We start from the raw sequence: 27244 nt of genomic DNA on the forward strand, positions 1-27244 counted from the left end.
TTGTCTATTATATAGTTGGAGGTGCCCTAGTTACTGCTTTAGCTCACCTGTAATCTAATTTATATATATATATATATATATATATATATATATATATATATATATATATATATATATATATATATATCATGTTTGTGTTCTGCCTAAACCTCTAGCATGGTGTTCACTCACCAGTAAGTTGCTATCTGTATGTTTGTGTTCTTTCTGATTATGTTTATAGGTATGTTTGTGTTCTGTTTGAACATCTGGCACAGTGTTTACTCACTTGTAAGTTACTTTATGTATGTATGTGTTCTGTTTAAATGTTCTGTTTAAATATTTAAATCTGTTTTGATGCAGTGTGAGCTCATTAACTAATACTCCAACTATAAAACCTACACTCTCCCTTATCTCTAGTATTTTCTTAGATGTAATATTTTTTCTTATGCATTTCCAAAATATCATGCCCAAGTTTGAAGATACTGTTTGAAGGAAGTAGCTCCTTTTAATTACTCCAGGTCAGGCCAGGTTCAAGATCATCACAATCACCCTACTACTGGTATCATGTAACCCAGTACTACCTGTCCCAAGCCAAGCTGCCTTGTATAGTGTGCTTTTTTAAGCAAACACTACGAGAAACAAACTCTGACTTAAAAATCCCGTCTTGGGGCTCTTAATTGAGTAAAGGCTAGAGATGGTGTCTCACTAAAAATACTCACCTTGGGAAGATGTTAACTGCATCCAGCTAAAAATCCCCTGCCTTAAGGCTCTTGGTTGAGTAAAGGCTAGAGATAGTGTCTTGATAAAAATACTCATTTCAGGCAGATGTTAACTGCATTCAGCTACTTTCTTGTAGGAAGCCTCCTAGGCAAAGAATTTAGGGGTAAGCAGAATAATTCTGCTACCCAGCCGTGAACCCTTTCTTGATCTATAAGGCTGGCGTACCTGTGTTTCCTACCAAGGATGATAAATGCTGGATCTTCACGACTCTTCTCATAGGTTTTTGCTTGTGCCGCCTTGATAGTGGCTATGCAACTCTTCCTGTTATCTCCTAATAAGGGTATAGCTCTAAAACTCAGTTTAATGGTTCTGAGGCCTTGTCCTTTGCCTTGTAACTTTTGGCCTAGGTCTTGGCCTTGACCTTGCTACTTTTGGCCTTGTTAACAACTCTGATTCTGACAATGCAATCTCTTTAAATCTTCCATTTCGTACTTCCTTTTCAGAATCACCTTATCATCGTACTACTTGCTACTACCCTAAAGCTGACTGGGATTCTTTTCGTGATTTTCTTCATGATGGTCCTTTGGCTTATGTCTTTTCCCTCTCAGTTAAAAAATCTGCCTCCTACATAACATCCTAGATTCAGGCAGAAATAAAAGCTTTTATTTCTTCTTGTTGGTATTAAGTTAAGCCTCATTCTACTCCATGGTTTTCACCCTCTTGTGCAGTTGCTGTATCTAACAGTAATCATTTTGATCATCTTTTTCAAAACAACAACTCTCTTGAGAACAAGTGGCTGTTTTTTTATTGTAATAAATCGATGTAAAAATGTGCTGTCAGATGCTAAGCTCTATTATTCTCAGTTCACTAAATCTTATATCTTATCTCAGAAGTTAGGCTCTAGAGACTTTTGGAAAATCTTCAAAAGCGTGATTAACAAAGGAAGATCTAACATTCTAGGTATCATTCATGGGATTATTCATATTAACTCTCCCAAGGATAAGGCAAAACTATTTGCAAAGAACTATTATTTTAATTTAACTCTTGAATCTCTTCCTTTAATTCCATTCGCCATTCTTTTCCTTCAATTCCAATTAAACAGGTTAACCCATTGTTAAACATTTAAATCACTCCAGCTTCCATTGCTAAAGTCATATCTCAATTAAACTCTTCTATGGTTTGTGATCCTGACACATTCCTGTCACAGTCTTACAAAATTATTCTCCAGAAATCTCTTCAATTCTCTCTAAACTATTCTTTAAGTTCTTGTTAGACTGAGTCTTGTTTTCCTGCCTGCTGGAAAATGGCATCTGTTGTTCCAATTTTTAAAAACTCTGGTAAACATTCTGACCCCTCTAATTAATATCCGATAAATCTTCTTTATGTTATTAGCAAGGTCTTTTGATCAATAAATTTCTCACATCCCATTTTGAATTAAATGACTAACTGTCAGACAATCAATACGGTTTTCAATTCTCTCGCTCTACCGCTGACTTGCTAACAACTGTGACTGAAAGATTTTATTGTGCATTTTATGGAGGCGGCGAGACTAGGGCTATTGCTCTTGACATATCTAAGGCTTTTGAGAAAGCTTGGAATGCTGGTCTTCTCCATAAACTTGTTTCATATGGTGTATATGGGTAAGTTTTTGAGATTATCAAATTGTTTCTTTCTAACCGCATTATTAAAGTCATCCTCAAAGACCAACACTCTTCTTTATTTCCAGTAACTTCTGGGGTACCTCAAGGTTCTATCCTTGGTTCTGTTTTGTTTCTAATCTACATTAATGATCTTCTCCACAACTATACATCTAAAATAGCTCTTTTTGCTAATGAGTCAACTTTATATTCCTGTCTTAAAAAAGTCTTCTCTTTTGGATCACTTAGAAAAGGCAGCCAATCTTGAATCTAATCTCACTTCTGTAACAGATCGGGGCTAACAGTAGCTTGAAAATTTTAATTCCAACAAAATGCAGTTATTTAATGCAAATAACTATTGTAGTACTGTTGACATTCCTATATTAATGAATCTCCCTGAGTCCTCATCTTTAGGTTTTCTTGGATTATCATTTACTACAGAGCTTTTATGGAAACCATATATACAATCAGCTTGCTAAATTTGCATCTGTTAAGGTTGCTTCTCTTTATCGTACTCCCAATTTTCTCTCTCCTGATTCCATTCTCTACCTCTACAAATCTCATATTCGCCCTTGTATGGAATACTGTTGTCATATTTGGGCTGGTTCTTCTAATAATGCTCTTTCTCTTCTAGACAAGATTCAAAAACGCATTGAAAAACGTAGTTGGACCTGCTCTAGGAGCTATCATTTCTAGTTCCATCAACTAAAACACATTCTTGCTTGACTTGTCATTCAGCCAAGTCTCATTCTTTTACTGAATCTGTCCCTGCATGCTCTAAAGACTTTAATTCGCCTAGTTTTTTTCCCTGCACTTTAAATGTTTTGGAACTCTCTCCCATCTTCATATTTTCCTGACTCATACAACTTTCTACTTTTTAAGTCTTATGTTTCCTTGCTCTATAACTCTATTCTTTTTTTCTAGTAACTCCCAACTTTAATAGTGGTTGCTTGCAGCCTTTTTTGGAGTGAATCAGAATAAAAAAATTAAAAAAAACACATCATTAATCAATATAAACACCAACAGCTGTAAAGCACTTAATTAATTAAAAACCAAAAGTTCTCTTAACATTACAAAATGTAGATAGAACCCTATTAATATAACGATAATGTCTATTTTGTTATATAAAAGTACTACACTTAACAGAATTTAGAAAAGATCGAAGATTTAAAGTTATTTAATCCAAACTCAATTACTTAATTATTTAAAAACTTTAAAACTGATATTTTCTCATGTCTACTGATTTCATTTATTTATTTTTATGTTAATTCACCTCCCCAAGGTCGAGAAGGTCACTACAAACTAGGAGGCTACTTTTAATTATTGTTACAACCCTCTCTCAACTCTACAACTCTAAAACACAAACCTTGACAAACAAGGTCGGTGTACAGAGAAAGGAGTTGAGAGAGGTACTAGTAGGAAGGTAGTGGGGATTGGAACTCAGAACTACTCCTTTATGAAGCAAGCGCTCTACCACTACATCATAACCACACTAATTGAATATAAAATTAAAAAAAAAAGATTTATTAAAAGAATTTGAACTCGCTTCCAATACCAAACTAACAGACGCACCTCTCATATAAAACATTACATCATTCCTCTTATATAAAACATTACAAGTGCTACGCTGAAGTTGTGATATGCAAAAAATTATTAGCTTCTAATTGAGATGACTATAAATTCAAAAAATATATTACTTTCATGCTTTTTTTCTTATCTGGTTTATCTTTTATTTGTTTTATCATTCATAAGGATTTTGTATCACTTTTCACAAACACTTCATAGTTTGTTTTGTTTCTAATTTTCTTTTCATTTTATTTTGGTTTTTTCAGCTTATTTTAATACCACGCAAATTACTAAAATATACAAAGAGCCATTACCAATATTATATACATGGTCAGATAAGGCATGCAACCACACGCCTCTCCTCAGGAGGCTTGATCTATATGCAAATTATATGTATATATATATATATATATATATATATATATATATATATATATATATATATGCATATATTTATATATATATATGCATATATATATATATATGCGTATATATATATATATATGCATATACATATATATATATACATATATATATATATATATATATGTGTGTGTATGTATATATATATATATATATATATATATATATATATATATATACATATATATATTTACATATATATATATATATATATATATACATATATATATATATATATATATATATATATATATATATATATATATATATATATATATATATATATATATATATATATATATATATATATATATATATATATATATTAGGCTGGGGTGAAAATAAAAGTTTGGTCTATCAAAGAATATTTTGTTGCATCTAACTGTAAATCAACATAAAATATTAAAAATATTAATATAAGACATGGGCACCGCCCCATTTTGACCCTTAAACATCATTTGAGACCAAACATGTCATGTTGGGTCTCAAATGAAGCGAAACTTTATAAAAATTTCAAAAATAATAATCATGTTTTATAAAAGCATCTCTTCAAAAAAAGATAAATAAAATTGACTTAAAAACATTTTTTAATAATGCTAAAAAATGGCAATTTTTACGCATTAAAATGTAAACTAATAATCTAAATACAAAATAATTATAATTTTTGAAATTTTTATAAAATTTACTAATTACTTTACAATTTATTAATTTACAGAATTACTAAAACTTAAGTAATTCTGTCATTAAAAATGTTTAACTCGTGATTTTTTAAACTAAGTTTTCTTATCCCATTCTCCAAATTTGCGGTTTAAAACTTTTGATTTTTCAAAATCTATCAAGTTTTAATTTCATAATTTATTCTTATTTAAACAAACATATTTTGAAAATAGCAAATATTCCAATCTATCTGTTAGCAGTAGTGATTTCATAACTTTCTATTCATTGTTTGTGCAAAACAGAAAACTGCTTTCTAAACTGAACGCATGATTTAATTATACCAAGTGAATTATTTTTTATATACTTGATTATATATATAATAAATATATAATAGACTTATATAATATACTTATACTAATATAATATATATTATAGTGTAAGTATAAACAGTGGCGGGAAAGTTTTTAAATGTTTGAAATGGGTCAGGGTAACAACATCAGTTTTTGCCATGTTTAATAACATTTGTCCAACAACATCTGTAAATATAATGAGGTATAATAACATCTGTCTAACAACACCTGAAATTTCATTGATGTCTAATAAAATCTGAGCAAAAATTAAATGAATATTACAGATGTAGTTACATCTTTTAAATTATCAAAGTGTAATAACATCTGTGCAACTACATCTGTGGGTTCTACAGATGTAGCTACATCTTTTAAATTATCAAAGTGTAATAACATCTGTGCAACATCTGTGGGTTCTACAGATGTAATTACATCTTTCAAATTATCTAAGTGTAATAACATCTATGCAACTACATCTGTAGATTTTAAGATGAAGTTATTTTTAAGATGAATTAACTAATAATGGATTATTTTAACCAGATGTAGTTACATACAGGATTTTTTTCAGATGTAATTACATCTGGAAAAAAATATTAAGCAAAAAATTTAACCAGACGTTATTACATATAGAATTTTTTTCAGATGTAACTACATCTGGAGAGAATTCTTCCAGATGTTATTGGAGAAAAATTACCAGATGTAGTTACACCTTTCTAAAGATGCTGTTAGGGGTCATTGAATTTTCAGATGATATTGGACAAATTTTATCAAAATAAAAGAAAAATACAGATGATCTTGGACAAAAGTGTACAGATGATCTTGAACTACTCCACAGATGTTGTTGGACAGATGTAGTAATCTTTTACCTTTGAAATAAACTACTTTTAAACAAAAAGAATATACCAAATTTTTTTACGCTCATTTGCGTGACGAAAAGATTCTTCACAAAAAAAAATTACTGTGATAGGAGAATATATATGACCATATAAAATTTGTAAAAAATTTGGAATGTTCTTTTTGTTTAAAAGTTGGCTATTTCAAACATTTAAAAACCTTCCTACGCCACAGAGAGTATATATGTATATTATATATATATAAATATATATATAAATATAAATATATATATATATACATATATATATATATAATATATATATAATATATATAAATATATAATATATATAAATATATTATATATATATATATATATATATATATATATATATATATATATATATATATATATATATATATATATATATACTTATACAAATATAATATATAAATAACTTATATACTGACGTATATTTGTAAAAATGTGTTTGTTACACCAGTAAAAACCAGCTCATGAAGGAATGAAACTCGTGACATTAAATTTTTTATTTTGTTGTTTGTGAGCTTCCCAGTTTCAATACAAAATACGTATAACAAATAATAATAAAGAGTAGAATCCCGCAAACTTCAACTCTGAAGAAATTTATATTTTGAATTTTCCTGTTATAGTTTTATTTTTTAGGTTCGTTTAGCTTTAACTTTTTTAATGAATAGATTTAAATTTAATTTGAAGCTATTATTTGCTATACTATATATTATTATTATATATATTATTTGCTATATATTGAAGTTTAAAACAAAATAAAGCTTTATTATTTAAGCTTTAGTTTAATAAATTATTATAAATAAAATATTACACTAGATATTTAATTTTTAAGCATTCAAAGTTTGGAATTGTTATTGAAGTGTTGCAAGTTTTGATATTTTATTACATTTTATGCAATTTAAAGTAAAAGTCTTAGTTAAGCTAAGTTTTTTGTTAAATGGACTTGAAAAAACTGTGCAAGCTAGCAAATGTTTGACTTAACCAAGGTACGATTAAGGGATGAAATGATAAAATTCAACGGAAACTTTAAAAAAAACACCAAGCTGAACTTAACTTTCAAATAGAAGAAATAAACCATTGGCTCTCTTCCACTGAGATTTTTAATTTTAATTTACCCTGACGTACTTTATAATAAATATAACTTCGCTGGTATTATTTAAGTATTATTTAACAATATGCAAACTCTACTGTTTAATTAAACATAGTCTTGACAGCAAAAAAATTACTTTCTATAAAATCAACTTATATTTTTCTTCCTCGCAAGTTCTTTAGAAGAGCGCAATTTTTAACTCTCTTAATGAAATTAGAGAGCACTATTTGTCGCGCCCGCAAGACCATAATTGGGTGCATTTCACATGCGTGGAGCGATTGCTCCCGCTTCATCATAAGGCCTGTATATATATATATATATATATATATATATATATATATATATATATATATATATATATATATATATATATATATATATATACACACACACATATATATATACACACACACATATATATATATATACATATATATATATACAAATATACATATATGTATATGTTTATATATAGATATATATCTCTAGATATATACATATATGTATATGTATATATATATAGATATATAAATATACATGTATATATGAATAATTTCAATACCGATAATATCAGTATTAAACATTTTTTTTAAATTTGCATGAATTTAAAATTTCTCAAGTTAGTAGCAAAAATTTCATTGATTCAATAAGCTTATTTGTTTTATATCAAAACTACTGACTTTATCATTTTTTGCTTTTTTCTCCTTTGTAAAATAAGCCCGAACGAGACATAGGGTGTTCAAAGTATCATCCTCAAGAGATGATCGTAATTTTGTGACATTGTTGCCATTTGCTGAAAATCCACACTCCAATTCGACACTTGCTGGCTTCACAGTTTTTAAGTACTCAAAGGAATTTTGCAAATATATGCCACAAAATCCTTCTTCTTTGAAAACTGTGTATTTTTGAAGAGTTTGATCATTATTTGTCGGAGAACAGCAAAATAATTTCACAACGGTGTGCACCTTATTGATTAACGACTGCAAATCATCAGTCAGTTCAATAGAGTCATTCTTTTTACTCATTACAACTTGAAACCCACAGCAAAAGTTTTCATCATTGGTTTTGTTTGTGTCATTGTTAGTATTTCTATCCTTGTCACTCTCACTGCTACTATTGTAATTAAATATTATTTTCAAGTTTTTTTTTGCAGAAGTTTACAGTTTTTGTACAAATTGTCTTGTTGAATGCCATTTTCATCATAGTTCAGTATAAACTGTGTCAACACTTTTTGAACTAAATCAATGCATTTTTCAGCAGGCAGTGAACCAACAACTCTAGCTAATCCAAGGCTCCAAAATTTGTCCTCATTGTGAACGTTTACATTTAAATAACTGCAATTTTTAACTGACATCCATTTATCAAATGTTAAACTGAATCGCATCGCTTGTGATCAGAGGTTATTGAACTTAGATATTACAGTTTCCCTGATTGTGTATACGTATTTGAGTACCATATAGGGAATTGTTGTCAGCGATTTTGAAACAACAAACCCACAAGCTTCTAGCAATGTTCTTAGTTTTGCTGAAAATATGTTAAAAGGCAGTCTGTCAAGGGCAGTCAATCTAGAAAAAACTGCAGACAATATATTGTAGCATTGATTTTGTAAGAAATTGGTGATCAGAGATTTTTTGGGCGTTGACAACAGTATCAATGAAAACAAAACCAATGACAATGCTGCATCTTGGGACAATTTCCTCTTCAGCAAGTCAATTTCATGGTTAGTTCTTAGATGTGTATGCAGTCCACTGGTACTCCCACCATTTGATTTTATCTCTTTGTTGCATTTTTTAAACTTTGCAAGTTGATTTTCTATATCACGCAGAAAATAAAACCACACAGAACTTTCGTCAACTTGTACACTGGTGCTGAACTCTTTGAATACTTTTTGGGACATTTTATGTTTTCTAGATATTTATGTAATTCCATCTATTAGACATAAAATATTGATTATTAGTTTTTAATTCAAAATGCATAAAGTTTTTTTAGTAAACATAATTATAACTGTTGTTAATTTCATAATTTAACATGGCATATCATTGGCAAGTTAGACCATGAATAACGTTTTCTAATCTATTTTCTTTTAGTAATTTTTAGTATTAACACATCGCTCAATAAGTCCGTAGGATAGCTAATAAAACAACAACATTTTGACATAATTTGATTTTATTTATCAACATAGTCTCCTTTTAAGGCGATACAGTCATTCCAGCGCTTCTCTAACTTTTCGATACCATGTTTGTAGAACGATTTATCTTTTCCTTCAAAATATGCTTCAGTTTTGGCGATGACCTCCTCATTCGATCCAAATCTCTTTCCCTGGAGCATCCTTTTGAGATCTGACAACAGCCAATAATCGCTGGGGGCCAAATCAGGCGAGTATGGTGGATGGGGCAACAATTCGAAGTGTAATTCATTCATTTTTACCATTGTTTTCATTAACTTGTGACACGGTGCATTGTCTTGATGAAAGAGAATTTCTTTCTTCTTCATGTGCGGTCGCTTTTCGTCAATTACAGCCTTCAATCGTTCCAATAATGCCATGTAATATTCGCTGTTGATCGTTTTACCTTTCTCAAGATAAACAATGAACAATATACCATGGCTATCCCAAAATATGGAGGCCATAACCTTGCCAGCAGAAGTTTAGGCCTTTAGGCGATTTGAGCGGCTTTCACCCGCTGGTGTCCACTCAGCCGACTGTCGATTTGACTCAGGAGTGAAATGGTGGATCCATGTTTCATCCATTGTGACGTAGCGACGCAAAAAATCCTTTTTATCTCTGTGAAATAGTGCCAGACATGCTTCAGAATCATCGATTCGTTGTTGTTTTTGGTCAGGTGTTAGCAAACGCGGCACCCATTTCGAACAAAGCTTTCTCATACCCAAATGTTCGTGTAATATTGTAAACACACTGCCTTCTGATATCTTTATGGCCTCGGCAATCTCCTTCAATTTCAATTTGCGGTCGGATAAGACGATTTTATGGATTTTTTTGATGTTTTCCTCAGTAACTGCCGAATTTGGGCGACCGGAGCGTTCAGCATCATCGGTGTTTGTACGACCACGTTTAAAGTCAGCAAACCACTTTTCAACCATTTGCCTCGATGGAGAGGAGTCCGAATAACACTTATCAAGCCATTGTTTGGTCTGCACCGTGTTTTTTCCCATCAAAAAGCAATGCTTAATGAGCACACGAAATTCTGATTTTTCCATTTTTTTCAATTCACAAAAGTTGATTCAATCGTTCACACACTAACTTGGTAAATAATGGTCCGATTGTCATGAAACTTTGACAGATATCGTTTGAAGGTTGGTACTTTCTAAAAACAATACGGATTCGGTATTTGCGTTGCCATCTATATGTCATCCTACGGACTTATTGAGCGATGTGTTAACATTGTGTTTGCATTAGCGTACTTATATTGCATTTCTACTTCAATGCATGCTTGGTTAAAATAGTAAATATTCCATTATAAAAATCAGCTGCAACGACTTCAAACTGTTCATTCTTTATGTTAGTGCATGGCTTACTAAATTATTATTATAAAATAGTTATTTAGTAAGGCATGCGTTAGTGCAAAACTCAAACATGTGTTCTACATTAAAGTGAGTGATCAATCAAGATAAAATTTTACTTTTAAATTAAACAAGTTTTATTTTTAACTAAATATTTTTAACAAAATCTTTTTTATAAAAATGAGCATTGTTTATTGTGACCAGAAGTTTTGAATATTTCATTTACTTTCGTGTTTCACGTAAAGAAAGCAACTGCATCTGTTATATCACAAGCCTTCTACATACATTTTTAATACCAGTATTGAGCCAAACCAATACTGGTATTTCGGTACTTGAAAAAGAATGGTAATACCGGTATTCCGGTATCAGTACTACCAGTATTGGAAGCATTAGCTATAACATAATATTGTTCTACAAAAACATTAGAATAGATGTATCTTTAGTAATGGATCCTTAAATTTATCCAAACCCAATTTTCCTGCTGCGTAAGTTGCATTTAAAAATTTATTTTGTCATTGCTCACAATGGTTACAACTTCAGAGGTCATCTAGAATGACTACTCCAAGATATGTAATTGAGGTTACCTAGTCAATTGCAGTATTTCAAAACTTTATATTTTCTTTTTTGTTTCTCTTTGCTTTTGTATCAAACTTTATAAATTGTGTTTTTTTTGGGATTCAATTGAATTCAGTAATATCTAACATAACTCTCACAAATTTTAAGATTAATTTAATAGAAATAATTCTTTAACATTGGAGGCAATAACAAGAACACCATCAGCATACATTAAAATACTCTTTAAAGTGTTAATACAAACCCCTAAATCTCAATTTTAAAAATTGTTTTTATTGTGGCTAATAATATTTTATAGACAGATTTATTCACATTATTTCAAGATATTTTCATGCAACCAAAGTATAAAAATAAAGTATGCATCTCTTTCTATTTCTATTAATTTTAAAAAATAACTGGTTAAAAAAAAGCAATAGAAATTAATGTCTTCCTTAATTTTATGCTTTTAAATTATTTTGAAATAGAGAAAAGTATAAGTAGATTACTTCCAGCTTTATCAACATTGTTATATCTCAAGTTATAAAGAAAAAATGGTAAGATGAGGCATATATAGACCTACCATTATCTGTTTTCCAGGTCATTTATTGCCAGTGTAATACCAATAATATTTTAACTTTCTTAAACAAATTTTTTGAAGTATTGAAATAAAAAACAAACAAAAACAACTAACTTTTCTTCTAATTCATCTTTTGCACGTATTTGTTGATGCTGTCTTTTCAGTAATTCATATGTACAATTAACAAGTTGAAAAAGGTCAAGATTTTCCCTAATATTATTTTTGTTTGTTAAGTTGTTATTCTTGAATATAGATGAATAGCCAAAGAGTGTTAATTCCTAAATAAAAGATTTGAAAATAAAATTAGCATATGGCAAGAAACTTATTTATTTAATACCAGTTTAAAGGCTTTAAAACTAGCATTAAATCAATAAATAAATATATATATATATATATATATATATATATATATATATATATATATATATATATATATATATATATATATAAACAACTTTAAAAAGTATTCTACACAATAGAGTGTTCAATGTTCTTTAAAGAACAGAGCAATTTTATATTAGTAGAAAATCACTTAACAAAATTTTTTTCCATTTAACACTGTGTTTCATTACAACATATATATATATATTACAACATATATATATATTTTTATACATATAATTACAACATATATATATATATATATATATATATATATATATATATATATATATATATATATATATATATATATATATATATATATATATATATATATATATATATATATAGCTTGACATCTTAATTTACCAAAATTTTTAAAATTTTTTTTTTTTTTGCACAAGATAGATAAAACAGTTAAGAAATAAGACTAATTTTTTCCACTTAATGATAAAAACCATACTTTTTAACAAATAAAAATTACAATACATGTTTCAACTATTTTATAGTCATCTTCAGTTGGGTTTTAAAAACTTATTTAATTTTATATACAACTATTCTGCGGTAATAAAACATAAATTACAATTTTTTTATTATTTATGACAAAATAGTCAATAACAAAAAAATACAATAAAAAAGATACTAAATTATTTAACAAAAGGTTAACAATTTATAAAATGGTAGCTATTATGCGAAAAGAGATCTCTTATAATGGTTCAAATGTTTGTTCATACCTGGATTTTTCTATTCAAACTTTTTTTATCTTTAAGCTCAAATTTATTGGAGGCAGAATCCAATATAGAAAACAGTCATTATTATAACTATCAAAACAATTATTGTTAGCATGGAGATGTTTGTATATGTGTGAGTTTTTATCTCTCATGTAGTGTTCAATCATTCATGTTTTGACGTGGCGAGAAGTTTCATCATATAATAGGAATTACAACATGTCCATACAAATTTATAAACAACAAATGATTTGAACAGTGGCCTATAACTCAACCTAATTTTGAAATTTTGTAAATCGTAGATTTTGACGTTTTTGATTTTCAACCGACAAATTTTGATTTTTATATTTAAACCTAAAACATGTGCAACTAATTTTTCAACCTACTAAATCGTTGACCTATTGTATTTTTGACATACTGTATATTTAACTTACTGTATTTTCAATTTTATAACTTCGCCTTTCTGGTACGTATTTTGTATATTTTGTTGTTGATTTGAATGAGCCAAATTTGATCAGCCTTGGTGCAGTGGTTAAAGTGCTGTCTTCAGAATCGGGAATTATTAGGTTAAATGAATGCATGGAAAACTTATTGATTGTTAATTTGAAAAAAAAATAATTAAAAATTGTAGTTTAAAAAAAACAACGTTAAAAACACAGACCAGATAATTGGTTGAAAATGGATTTATCTCAAATTGGTAAAAAATGAAAATCTATAAAATTGGTCAAGAAATAAATCGATCGAAAACCAAAACGTCTTAAATCGGTTGAAAATAAAAAAGACTATAATCGGCTTAAAACAATTTAGGCGTCAGTAGGTTATCTGAAAATTAGTTCCACTTTTTAGTAGATGTTCTTTTAGTAGAACAACTTAGTAAGTCAAGATTTTTGTAGGTCTAACTATCTGACATGATTTGAACTCTACAGGAAGAGCGTTCTTCAGTGAAAACATAAGAAATTTTAAAAGAGTAAAAAATCAAATTAAAGAATTTAGATTTACAAAGTTTTTTTAGTGATATAGTTTAAACTCGTTTTTTGTTTGAGCAAATATTTTACCAAATAAGGAAGTGTATAGTGGTTTTTCTTGACTTCTTGGTTTTTGGATTCAAATTGATTAGTAGAAATAGTTTTTTTGGTAAGATAAGAATTACAAATTTTATTTATAAGCCAAGACAAATATATTGTTTTGAGAATGTTGAACAGATTATAAACATCATAGTAAAAACCAAGCTTAGTATTATTAATTTTGAAGGTTCTATCAATTAAGCATTTAGTCAAACTTACCTTGAAAAAGAGATGAAACTACAAAACAAAGTATGAAGGCCTAAATACCTTTCCTTATGAAAAATAGAAGTATATAAAGAACTATTTACTTTGTTTACACTAATGTCCATGAAAGAGATTTTAGGTTCCTTTTCCTTTACCATGGTAAAAGATATTGAACTATATCTTTTATAGTCAAAAAAATGGCATGCATCATTTTCTGATTGGAATGCAGCAAAAATGTCATCAACATAATGTTTGTAAAATACTGGACTGATGACATTGTATGATTTTAGCTATTTTTCTTTTATAAATTATCAAGAACAGGAGCCAGTGGGGAGCCATAGCTACACTGTCTATTAGGTTGAACGTTGTGATTGTGATTGTAATGTTGCAAATATAAAAAGCTTCTTTAAATTGGTTTATTAATTTTAAGGTTATCATTACTACTTAAAATTGAACTAACAACAATATCAATGATTTCTCAAAGAGGTACATTAGTATATAGGCTTGTATGTTGTAAGATATTAAGTATTTTCCATGAATGTTAGCTCAATTCACATCTTTTAAGAAACTGAATGAATCTTTTGTACCAAACTCTGAAGGTATTATAGGTGACAGTAAATCTCTTAAAAACTTAGCTAATTGATAGTTGTAGGTGCTGATTGACAAAACTTACGCACAAAATGTAAGTACGAACAAGTTGTGAGCCAGAAGGATTAAGTTTGCTATATATTACATCATCAAAAAGATGAGGCTTAATTGAATGACTAGTAACACGAGAATGGATTTTAGTAGATTGCACAAGAGACGCTAGCTCTTTAGAGCAATTCCCATTATAGTATTTATAGAAAAAAGAAGCAATATTACGACAATGTGATAATGGTTAGAGGTTGGCTGCAAGTGCAGGCATAACTATGTTTACAATGCATTTTTGCACCTTGCCTAAAATAGAAAGGATATCATTAGAAGATCCGCCCAAGATATGGCAACAGTATTCCATACAAGGACAGATTTGAAATTTATAGAGATAAAGAATAGAATCCTGAGTAAGAAAGTAGGGTGTACAATAAATAGATGCAACCTTAGCAGATGCTAATTTTACAAAGGATATGATATAAAGTTTCTAAGAAAGATCGGAAGTATAATCCGAGAAGAAGGGTAGATGACTCATCGAGTACATTACCATTCATAAATATAGGAAGATCTAGATTAATGTAATAACAATTAGCTAAAAAATTGAGTTTAATCTGAGTTAGAGTCCATCAGCCACTGAGAACCCCAGACTGTAGCAGAAGTGAGATCCTTTTCAAGCTCAAATACCCCTTCAAGCAGTCAGAGATAAAACGTATTAGTTATTACCGTTAACAAACAGCAGTAGAATGAGAAGATCGAAATCATCAGAAAATAAGTTAATAGCATCAAGATGAGAAACTAAGTGTTTCTTAATTAAAAATTCAAAATAATAGAAGACTAATGGGTCGGTAGTTAGACAAGTAAGATTGCTCTCCAGAATTTTTGAAAAGAGGGATAACAGATGCCTTTTCCAACAGACTGGAAAATAAGACTCTGATAAGCACTTGTTAAATAGTTTTGAAAGTATAGCTGACAACTCCAGAGAACATTTTTGTAAGACTACAGTAGGTATGTTGTCCAGACCACAAGCTGTAAAAGAGTCTAAGCAGGAGATCACTTTAGATATAGAAGCTGGAGCGATATGAATGTCAGGCAATGGATTAACCTGTTTGTTGGCTGTATTAGGTAGAATACGACTAGTGGAAACAAGAGATGATATTGATGAGAAGTTTTTAGCAAACAATTGAGCTTTGTCTCTAGGTGAGGTGAGAAAATCTGAAACATATATTAAAGGGGGAATAACAGATTTGTCCTTATTATAGATACCGTTAAAAATTCACCAGAAGTTAGGAGAGCCTTATTTTTGAGATGAAATATGAAATTTCATGACCTGAGAAATTTGACGTTAGATAATTTTTAGATAATTGTTAGATAATTTATCATACAAATTGCGTGGTCAAGTAGTAAAAACAAAATATTTTATGCGTTGTAAGGAATCGGGTTTGATCGCACTTCTTTAATTTAATCAGACATGTCCAGCAAACTTTTTTGTATCAGACAAATTGTCTGGTACAAAAAAGTTTGTTGTTTCAAGTCCTGTATATTATATATATATATATATATATATATATATATATATATATATATATATATATATATATATATATATATATACATATACATATATATACATATATATATATATACATATATATATATATACATATATATATATACACATATATATATACATATATATATATATATACATATACATATATATATATATATATATATATATAATATATATATATATATATATATATGTATGTATATATATATATATATATATATATATATATATATATATATATATGTGTATATATATAAATTAGACCAGTTCAAAAAAAATATTTTTTAATAATTAAGTGGCTAGATTTTAAACGTTGTTAATTGATGAAAAAAAGTAAATCATTAAAGTTTCAAAGCATTATTCCAATATTTAGTAACAGCTCAATTAAGTTTACTTTTCAATGGGGTCCTAAAATTAAAAAAAAAAGTTCCTTAAAAGTAGGTCAATCTGGTACTCAAAAGAAGCAAAATAATATATAAATTTCAAAAATTATAATTGTTTTATAAAAAATAAATTAAAAAGTTTATAAAGTAAAATTATATGTATATATATATATATATATATATATATATATATATATATATATATATATATATATATATATATATATATATATATATATATATATATATATATATATATAGAACCCTTAGATGTTGTCCGAAAGTTTTTTCCATATTTTGTTGACAAAAAGTAAAAATCAAAATGCAAGACCGGAATTTTTTTTTTTAATAATGATAGACTGCCTGCCCCAACCAAACCCTCAGTCGATGTAGCAGCACTCCCTTGCAGGTCAGGCTATTTGTCAGTCGATGTAGCAGCACTCCCTTGCGAGTCAGGCTATTTGTCAGTCGATGTAGCAGCATTCCCTTCCGAGTCAGGCTATAAGATAGTCGATGTAACAACACTCCACGCATGATTTACAGTAAAAAAAATAAAAATAAAAACATTTTATTAAAAAAAATAAAAATAAAAACATTGTTTATATTGTTAAAAACATTCAGAATATTTTAAAAACATTCTGAATGTTTTTAAAAACATTCTGAATGTTTTTAAAAACATTCAGAATGTTTTCAAAAACATTCTGGTCAATTAAATTTGCGTTTTTGTGGTTTTTTAAAAACAATTAATTTGTAATTAAATTAATGATTTTGACTTTCGTTCAACACGAAAATGTTGGACAAAAGTCAAAAGTAATTAAAAGTGACGTATGTGTTGGCGTAAGAATCACTTTTTTCCTTCTGCTCTTCCCAAAGCCAACAAACTATAGATATATATATATATATATATATATATATATATATATATATATATATATATATATATATATATATTTATATATATATATATATATAAATATATATATATATATATATACATTTTTTTCTTTGTAATATTTTCACCCATTTTTGCACAGATTGTCATCAGACGTAAAATACAATACAAATATTACATAAAAACGTTAAAGAAGACATTAAAAGAAGCCATAAATGATAACACAACAACGTAAATATAAAATTAGCAAATATTATTTAATTCCATTTTTGTGGATAATTTTTTTAAACAGAGGTCTCCAACCGTTTTTAGAAATTTTAATGCTATTGTAACGGTTGAGAAGTATAGGAGTGTGTTTTATTTCCTGGTATGTTAAGGCATAGTTAATTTCAAGTGATTCTCTAACTTTATGTTCATTGTACTCTGATTTTATTGCTAGAGTTTTCAGATGTGATCAATCAAACATACCATTAGATTCTCTACTTTGTTCAGCTGCACCATATGCATCCCATTTACCTTTTAAATAGTTTTTTTGATGTTTAATGCATCTCGTTAAAATTTTCTTTTTTGTTTCATTAATGTATATACTGCCACAAGAGCATGTGAGTTTGTAGACACCAGGATTGCTATTGAGAATTTACTTTGACATGTTGTTGCATAAGATATTTTTTAACGTAAGTGGTCTAGTAAAAATTATTCTGACGTTGTAAGGCTTAAGTTCTTTTCTAAGTTTTGGACCTATTCTTGGGAGCCATGGAAGCTTAACTGTATATTTACTTGTTTCTGTTTTACTATAATTTATTTTAGAAAGATTGTTTCTTTTGTGAATATAGTTCTTAGCAGTTGTTTCAAACTTTAATCTATCATGCCCATGTCATATATATATATCCCCTATATACTCGGGTATAAGTCGAGAAATTTTAGATGAAATATTTACTCTAAAACAGCAATTCGACTTATATGCGGGTCAGAAAAAAAACAAATTTATTCCTAGAAATTTTTTTTCGTATTTCTTATTTTTTGATTAAACTTGCAAAAACCAGACATTACACTTGTTGCAGCTTGGGTCGATGAGGCTTGAAAATCAATCCCCGAAGAAATGATCAAAAATTCATTCCTAAAATTTGGCATCAGCAATGCTATGGATGGAACTGAAGACGATGCTTTGTTTGATGATGAGGCTGAGGATCTGCGAGATGTTGAAGCTTACTCGGAAGATAATGATCACACAGATGATCACATTGGAGATGTTTCAGAGAAAATCTACAATGAACTTTTTGATGATTGATCAGATAATTTTAATATGTTTACCTATGTCTGTACTAATACAAAATGTTTTCAATTTACATAATTCTTTAATTGTGTTTATGTCCTTATATTTACAATAAATGTTTTAAATAATATTTTTGACCGCGAATTTTTATTTTGAATACGCTAGTTTTCATTTTTGGACAAAACTTTCACTCTGAATTCCCACTTAGACTTATACGCGGGTTTCCAATTTTGGACCAAATTTTCACCCTTTTTTGAACTTTAACAATTTGATACTTACTTACAGAAAGTATATTTTTTTGTTACCTTTGTGTACTTAGGGTCACCACTTGTTAGAATAATCAAAATTATGCATTAAAAAATAATTTAGCACATGCAGCAGCCTATTGAAAAATCACTTTTTTTGAAAATTATGATAAATTACATCGACTTTGCTGGCATAGAAAGTAGCGTAAACAGTTGAAATTAATTATGAAACTTTTTAATGTTGAGGTTCTATATATAGGCAATCACCAAAAAAAATTTGAAGACCTATACTCTATCTTATAACATGATTGCAGCCTTTTGAGAGTGATGATATTTTTAAAAGGAGAATGTTATTAGACTATGAGCTAACCTTAGGTCATAGTCTAATAATTATTCATAGGGATGACAGTAGTATACTTTTTATTTATCTGTGAATGAATATATTCAGTTTTCTTTTTAATAACATAATGTCTTAATTTGTACTACTAATAATGACATAATCAGTGTCATAATCAGTGTCTGATATTTGTTTTTTTTTTTGAGATTTAATATGTACATGTCTTTTTTAAACTTTTTAGATTAGTAATAAAAATAAAAAAATAGTAAAAAATGACAGAGAAATGTTGTGTGGGGAAAGTTTCAAATGAAGATTGCGACTAAACATATTATTGTAGAATGATTAGAAGAACAAAACTAAAAGATATTGTGAACACAGATGTTAAAGTTCTTATTCAAAGAATTGGACACACTTTTGAACTAAATGAGGAAATATGTTTTCACCATGAAAAAGCCTATATTTCTAGATATGAAGCGCTTCAAAAATACTGCTGTAATCCGTTTAAAGTCCACATGAAAAAAATTATTAAGGGATTGTGTAAAGTCGATATTTTAACAGCAAGTCAACATAAGATCAAACCTGGTCAAAAACTTTGCACTAACTGTTTGAATGAATTTAAACTTGAACAAATTACAGGAAAATTTAGTCAAGAAGATGAAGACAAAGATGTTGGTAATGAGGAGTTTAGTTCTTCAGACCTAAATAAGACAGTTTTAAATAAGAGTGCTTCTTTACTGGAAATATCTCCTCTAAAAAATGTAAGTAAACGTGACAAATTAGAATATGGAAAGCAAAAAGTTCAAAAACTAGAAACAAGTATGACAAACCTAGTAGCATCAGCATTGGATATAGGCCCAAAAGAAATAATATCTGAGAAAAAGCAAAAGTGCATTAACTGTAATGATTTAGACAAACTTTTAGATGCAATAAAGGAAAAAGTAAAAATCTGTTTGAATGAAGAAAAAGTTCAGTTACTAACATTAACTCCTGATAGTTGGTCAATTAAAAAAACTTGTAATGCATTTTCAGTTTCAGACCATCTTGTAAAGAAAGCCAGAAAGCTGAAAAATGAAAAGGGAATACTTGCTAAACCTGAGGCTGAAAAAGGACATCCTTTGAAGGATATTGTTAAGCAGAGAGTCATTGAAATATATAAATCTGACGAATACACTAAACAATGTCCAGGAAAAAAAGACTTTGTTTCTGTGCATATAAATAATGTTAAAGTTCATAAACAAAAATGCTTAACATTAGTTTGTTTAAAAGAACTTTATCTGGAATTTAATAAGTTATACCCTGAACACAAAGTTGGATTCAGCAAGTTCTGTGAACAAAGGCCAAAGTGGTGCCTTACTGTTGATAGTAATGGAAGCCACTCAGTTTGTGTATTTTCTTACCAACAAAATGCTAATTTGATGTGCTCTGCTCTTCCTAACAGCCATTTAATATATTACAAAGATTTAATGAAAGTATGTGTTTGTAATATAGATAGTCGAAACTGCATGTTTCATCTATTTTCTAACTGCTCTGGTAAAATAAATTTGAAGACTTACTTAGAAAATGTGTTTGAAAAGAATGATTTTGATTTTGATGATCAGATCACATATAAACAATGGGTGTCAACTGACCGAACTGCACTTATTACAGTCCAAACAAGTATTAGTGAATTTATTAAAACTTTAAGTGAAACTTTGTATGACCTTTGTCACCACCACTTTAAGCACAGTCTTCCTACTTATCAGAGGCAAAAAAAACATTAGACCAATATATGGCCTAATGTTTTTATGCACTATTCTGATGCATAAAAATCAGAATAATGCATAAAAATGCATTATTCTGATGGATTTTGCAGAAAACTATAGTTTTCTTGTACAAGATACTATACAAGGGTTTTACTGGCCAGCCGATCAAGCTACCTTACACCCATTTGCTGTTTATTACAAAGATGAAAAAGATCACCTTAAATGTGAATGCTTTTGTTTAATTTCTGACCATCTTTGTCATGACCAATCAGCAGTCCATTATTTTCTCACAAAGTTGCTCCCTATGGTCAAAATCAAACTACCCACAGTGAATAAAGTTAAATACTTCAGTGATGGTGCTGCGTCACAGTATAAAAACTACAAATGTCTAATAAACTTAATTTATCACATTGTAGATCACCAAATAAATGCTGAGCATCACTTCTTTGCTACGTCACATGGCAAAAGTCAATGTAATGGTAATAGGAGGTACTATTAAAAGAGAAGCAGCAAAAGCTAGTCTACGAGCAGCAATTACAAATCAGATTCTCACACCACAAGATCTATTTACATAGGCTCAAAAAAACATCAAAGGTGTTAATATTTTATCTTTCAAGTGATGATATCGATAACCATGAAACAACTTTTAACCTTCAGAAACGATATGAAGGGATGCGCACAGTTCCTGGAACAAGAAGCTATCACTGTTTTGTACCAGATGGAGAGAAATTGATTTTTTGAAGAATCTCTAGTGATACTGTCTATAATAGTCATGTGTTAAATGATATTAACTTGATTTAAAAAAATCCTTCAAATTTTCAACCCAGTAAATATATTGCATGCTTTTACGATAAAGAATGGTACATAGGGCTTGAGGTTGATATTTGTAATGAAAACCAAGACGTTAATGTGAAGTTTATGCAAAGAAACAAATTAAATTTAAAATGGAAAAACGATGCACAATCAAGTCAGTGTTGGGTTCCATTTGACAAGATAATAAGTCAAATAAGATTAAAAGCATAAGTGCTTGTGACTATATTCTTGCAAGTAATGACTACTACAATATTATGAGTTATATAAATCAGAGATAAGCAAATTAGTTTCATGTATACATACTTTTTCTTTTAACTGATTATCTTACTTTATAAAGCACTTTTTTAAAGTATAGTTTGTATAAAATTTGAGGTATAAATTTTGTATGTGGTAAGTGGTATTTTTTTGTTCTCCTTTTAAAAATATCATCACTCTCAAAAGGCTACAATCATGTCATAAGATAGAGTATAGGTCTTTAAATTTTTTTTGGTGATTGCCTATATATAGAACCTCAACATTAAAAAGTTTCATAATTAATTTCAACTGTTTACGCTACTTTTTATGCCAGCAAAGTCAATGTAATTTATCATAATTTTTCAAAAAAGTGATTGTTCAATAGGCTGCTGCATGTGCTAGATTAATTTTTAATGCATAATTTTGATTATTGTAACAAGTGGTGATCCTAAGTACACAAAGGTAACAAAAAAATCCACTTTCTGTAAGTAAGTATCAAACTGTTAAAGTTCAAAAAAATATTTATAATGTAATATTTAGCAATATATGCAGTATTTAGCAACTTTAAGGTACAATAACTCAAAAACTCTAAAAAATCAGTCAAAAACAACTGCAATAATGGATTATTTGGGTGAAAAACTATTACCCTACAAAATATCAGGTGATCATCATCTTTATTTTAAAAGTTATGGTTTGTCAAAAATCGAAAAAAACTACTGTAAGCTCCTGATACACAAATTTTTCGGATTTTGGTCATTTTTAATTGAATCATAACTTTTGAACTAATTGGTCAATCAAGCTGAAATTTTCTGCATTGTATTTTTTTCATAGGATCTGTGTGTGGTCAAAGTTTAAAGCAAATCTGAGATGGCACCCTGGGGAACTTTCAAAAAACAAGGTGATTTGATATGGAATAACCCTATATATATATATATATATATATATATATATATATATATATATATATATATATATATATATATGTATATATATATATATATATATATATATATATATATATATATATATATATATATATATATATATATATATATATATATATATATATATATATATATATATGTAAATATATGTATATATATATATATATATTTATATATATATATATATATGTATATTAGGGCTGTCCAAAAAAAATTTTTTTTTCAGATTTGATTGCATAGTTGTTTATTTTGTGCCATTTGACATAGTAATTAACTGTGCAAAAAATCTTTCCAATCAGATAATGTTTAGGGGGTGCTCAATGACCATAAAGTTTTACGAAAAATGTGAAAAACATGGAAAAAGTAACAAAGTTCCACAAATTTCTAAAACCCGGTTAATAAGATTTTTCAGATTTGATCAGTTTTAATTATCTCTAAATATTAAATTCTGAATACAAATTACAATCCACATCCACTTTAGACTGGTTTATTAGCAGAGAAATTAATGAAATAAAATACTGCAATACAACTAAAGTTCTGCGGTTTTTGTTATATCAGAATTTTTCCAAAATAAAACACTAGGATTTTTGACTCTTTGTCATTGATTAAAATACGAATTATAAACAAAAAAACATATGAGCAATTAACATTTAATTATCGTAATGTTATAGTTTGTGCAATGTTAATGCTAGCGAGGACTATAACTCTTCAGAGTACACTTTCTGGCATCTGGCACTCACTTTCTGTGATCCTCAACCACCTGAATTAACCTCTGCATTTCAGATTCATTCCTTGTAATCGATTCATTAAACATCGACATTAAAGCCACAGATCGTTCGGCAGCATCATTTACTACTTTCAATGAATATACTAAATTTTTTCCTTCTTGGTATTCTGGGGAATCATTCCAGGTAGCTGGATCGTTGTTGAACAGAAAATCAATATCAACCTTCATTGACCGCAACGCACTTGCTGAAACTGATGTCACCAGCATGTCCAGAGATTTCTTCTCTAGACTTTCAATGTTCTTTAATTTGATCAACCTTTCAGACCAGTTCTCACCGTGAAATTTCATGTTGGAAATCATTTTTCGCTTCTCTTCCGTTTGAAGTTTGTTTGAAAACAAAGCTAGTGGGACCAATTCTGGTGAAAGGTACCACAAATGGTTTTGAAAGTTCTTGGCTGCTGCTTCGGAAATCGTTTTGTTCACAACTGCAAACTGCTTAAGTTGCTGAAACAGAAACAAGTCATTAACTGGAGCATCGCTGGCATTTGTGCATGATATCCAAGATTTTACATAAACCAGACTAGCAAATAAGCAAAATTCACAGAGATTTTTTTCCTCTTTTGTGGTCAACTTGAACTCTTCACGAAATAAATAAATCTTAAAACAATAAATAACCTTGGCCATCCAGCGAGCCATGTGATAAGCACCAGGGATCTTGAAATGATAATTTTTCTCTTCTTGATCAGGCAGTTTTCCAAGTATTAACAGACAGAGATCCATGATTTCTTTGTAGTCATCCCTTGGCATTTTAACATGCAGGTTTTCTTTGAGGAATGCAATCATTTCATTTTGTAGTTCTTGCACCAGGGGTATTTTCATTCGAATGTCATCCAGAGGTTTAAAATTTCCTTGATTAACTTTGGGTCAATATTGCTGAAATCTCTGGAAAAGAGGTATGTTGGGACCAGATGATGGTCCAAATAGTGATCCAAACACTCCTGCTACTATGATCTCATGAACATGGTGTCTGCAAGCGAAATATAACAAATTTCTACCTATATGTTTCTCTAGAACTACACATGCACCATTTTTGGAGCCAGTGTTAGAGGCTGTAGTATCAAAACTCATTCCAATAACATCACCAATTATGTCCCAGAAATTAAGCAGATGAATAACTGCTTTTGCTTGGGCTTCTCCAGTTCCAGCTGATAGTTTTGCTATTCCAAGTATTTTGTCAACATTGTGACCTGTCACACCTACAGATAGCCGGTCAACATTTGCTTTAGGGGCTGCAGAATTTGTACGATCTATCATCAGTTTGCCATCCCAGCGGACGATTAATGGTGGTTTGTCCAAATCGCAGAATTCAGTTCGAACAGTGGCTTCAATATTTGATCGATGATAGGTTCGTTTTTTACGGACTGTAGAACGTGACAATGATCCATCATCGAGGTTCTGTCCACCAGCCCTTGCAATTGCTGCTGCTAGTATAGTAAATTTTGTGTCAGATAGATTAATTCTGTCTAATGTTGATGAAACATCAGGCGAGTCAAGAATTGTATCTAAGATACATTGTCGTTTTGGAGTACTTGCTAAACTTGATTCAGCTGACCCTGAAGAACTTGCTTTACTGACTTGTTGTCTGTAATTAACAGGGATTTCTATCTCAAAATCTCTACCAACCATTTTGTCATTATCAACAGCATCGTTATCGTTGTCATCACTATAACTTTCGTCATGTAAAGGTTCAATAACAGGAACTATTGCACTCGCACCAGATTGTCTTTGCTCTTCTTTTAGCTTTCGTTCTCTCTCTGCTTGTTTCCTTGCTTCATTTCTTTCTTCTAATTTTGAAAGTTCTTTGTCCTCTCCAAACATCACCATTTTTCTCTGACATCTCTGATCCAATAAAAATTCTTTATCTTCTTCAATTATGATCATGGTTTCAGCATCCTTGTGGGCAATGTCAAAAAGTAGGCCAATGGTGTCTGTAAATGATTTCTCTCTCGATTTCTGAGAATCTGACAATCTGGATTTATTTTTTTTTATTAATTTAAATTCCTGGACTAAAGTTTTCAACTTTAAGACTACATTTGGATAAAATGCTGTCGGAATACGGGCTTTATTCCAAATAATAATCAGTTCATCAACAGTTGTTTTAAGACTTTCAGGCACTGACTTTTTGGTTGAATTAAGATGATAAAAAAATATTTTTAAAACATCAGATGTTAAGGGAAGAACTTTATCTGGAAGATTTGGCTCTGGTTGTCCAATTAAAAAGATTTTGGTTTGAAGTCGTGTAGAGATAGCAACACGAGATGATGCTGCCATTTCAATGATAACTGAAATATTATGAGAAAATCAAAACTCAATACCATATTATACAAACTTATCATTCAGTTGTTGGTTTATGCAGCTGCAGCAATATATTATAATAATTATTACTAAAGAAATTAAATAAATATTTTCAAATTAGAAATTATTATTATCTGCACTTAATAACAAACAATACACTACCAGACTACCATGTTAGTTTTCTGTAATAGGTTACTAAGGTTAGGTACTATCAAAATATTAATACATTTGTTGTCAAACTGAAATTCCAAATAAAAATAATATTTATACTTGTAAACCTTTTTATTCTGTTTGAACAAATTCTAAATTGAGTTAAATAATAGTATTAAAATTATGAATACAAATTTTAACAAAATGATATAAACACAGTTGTTTTAAACACTAGCAGACATTTTTTAGTCTGGTGCCCTGATGACAGTTAATCTGCTGCACTTTAATTAATCTATATAGCACGCAATCTGACAATATTTCAGTGGAAAAAATCTAACTAACCAGGTTCTAGAAATTTTTGGAACTTTGGAACTTTTTACACGTTTTTGACGTTTTTCGTAAAACTTTATGGTCATTGAGCACCCCCTAAACATTATCTGATTGGAAAGATTTTTTCCACAGTCAATTACTATGTCAAATGGCACAAAATAAACAACTATGCATTCAAATCCGAGAAAAAATTTTTTTTCCTGTGTTCACATGAACAGCCCTAATATATATATATATACATATATATATATGTAAAAATATATATACATATATATATATACATATATATATA

General features: G+C 29.1%; 1 protein-coding gene across 1 annotated transcript in view; it reads right to left on the reverse strand.

The window, feature by feature from the left end:
- LOC101241060 (afadin- and alpha-actinin-binding protein A) overlaps positions 1–27244 on the reverse strand; it is a 94018-nt gene that overhangs the window by 57006 nt on the left and 9768 nt on the right. Inside the window, exon 2 of the mRNA XM_065801646.1 lies at positions 12062–12225. Coding sequence (XP_065657718.1) covers positions 12062–12225 — 164 coding nt within the window. The remainder of the gene's footprint in view (positions 1–12061; positions 12226–27244) is intronic.

This window comes from Hydra vulgaris, chromosome 07 (genome assembly GCF_038396675.1).
Source record: "Hydra vulgaris chromosome 07, alternate assembly HydraT2T_AEP".
Lineage (NCBI taxonomy): Eukaryota > Metazoa > Cnidaria > Hydrozoa > Anthoathecata > Hydridae > Hydra > Hydra vulgaris.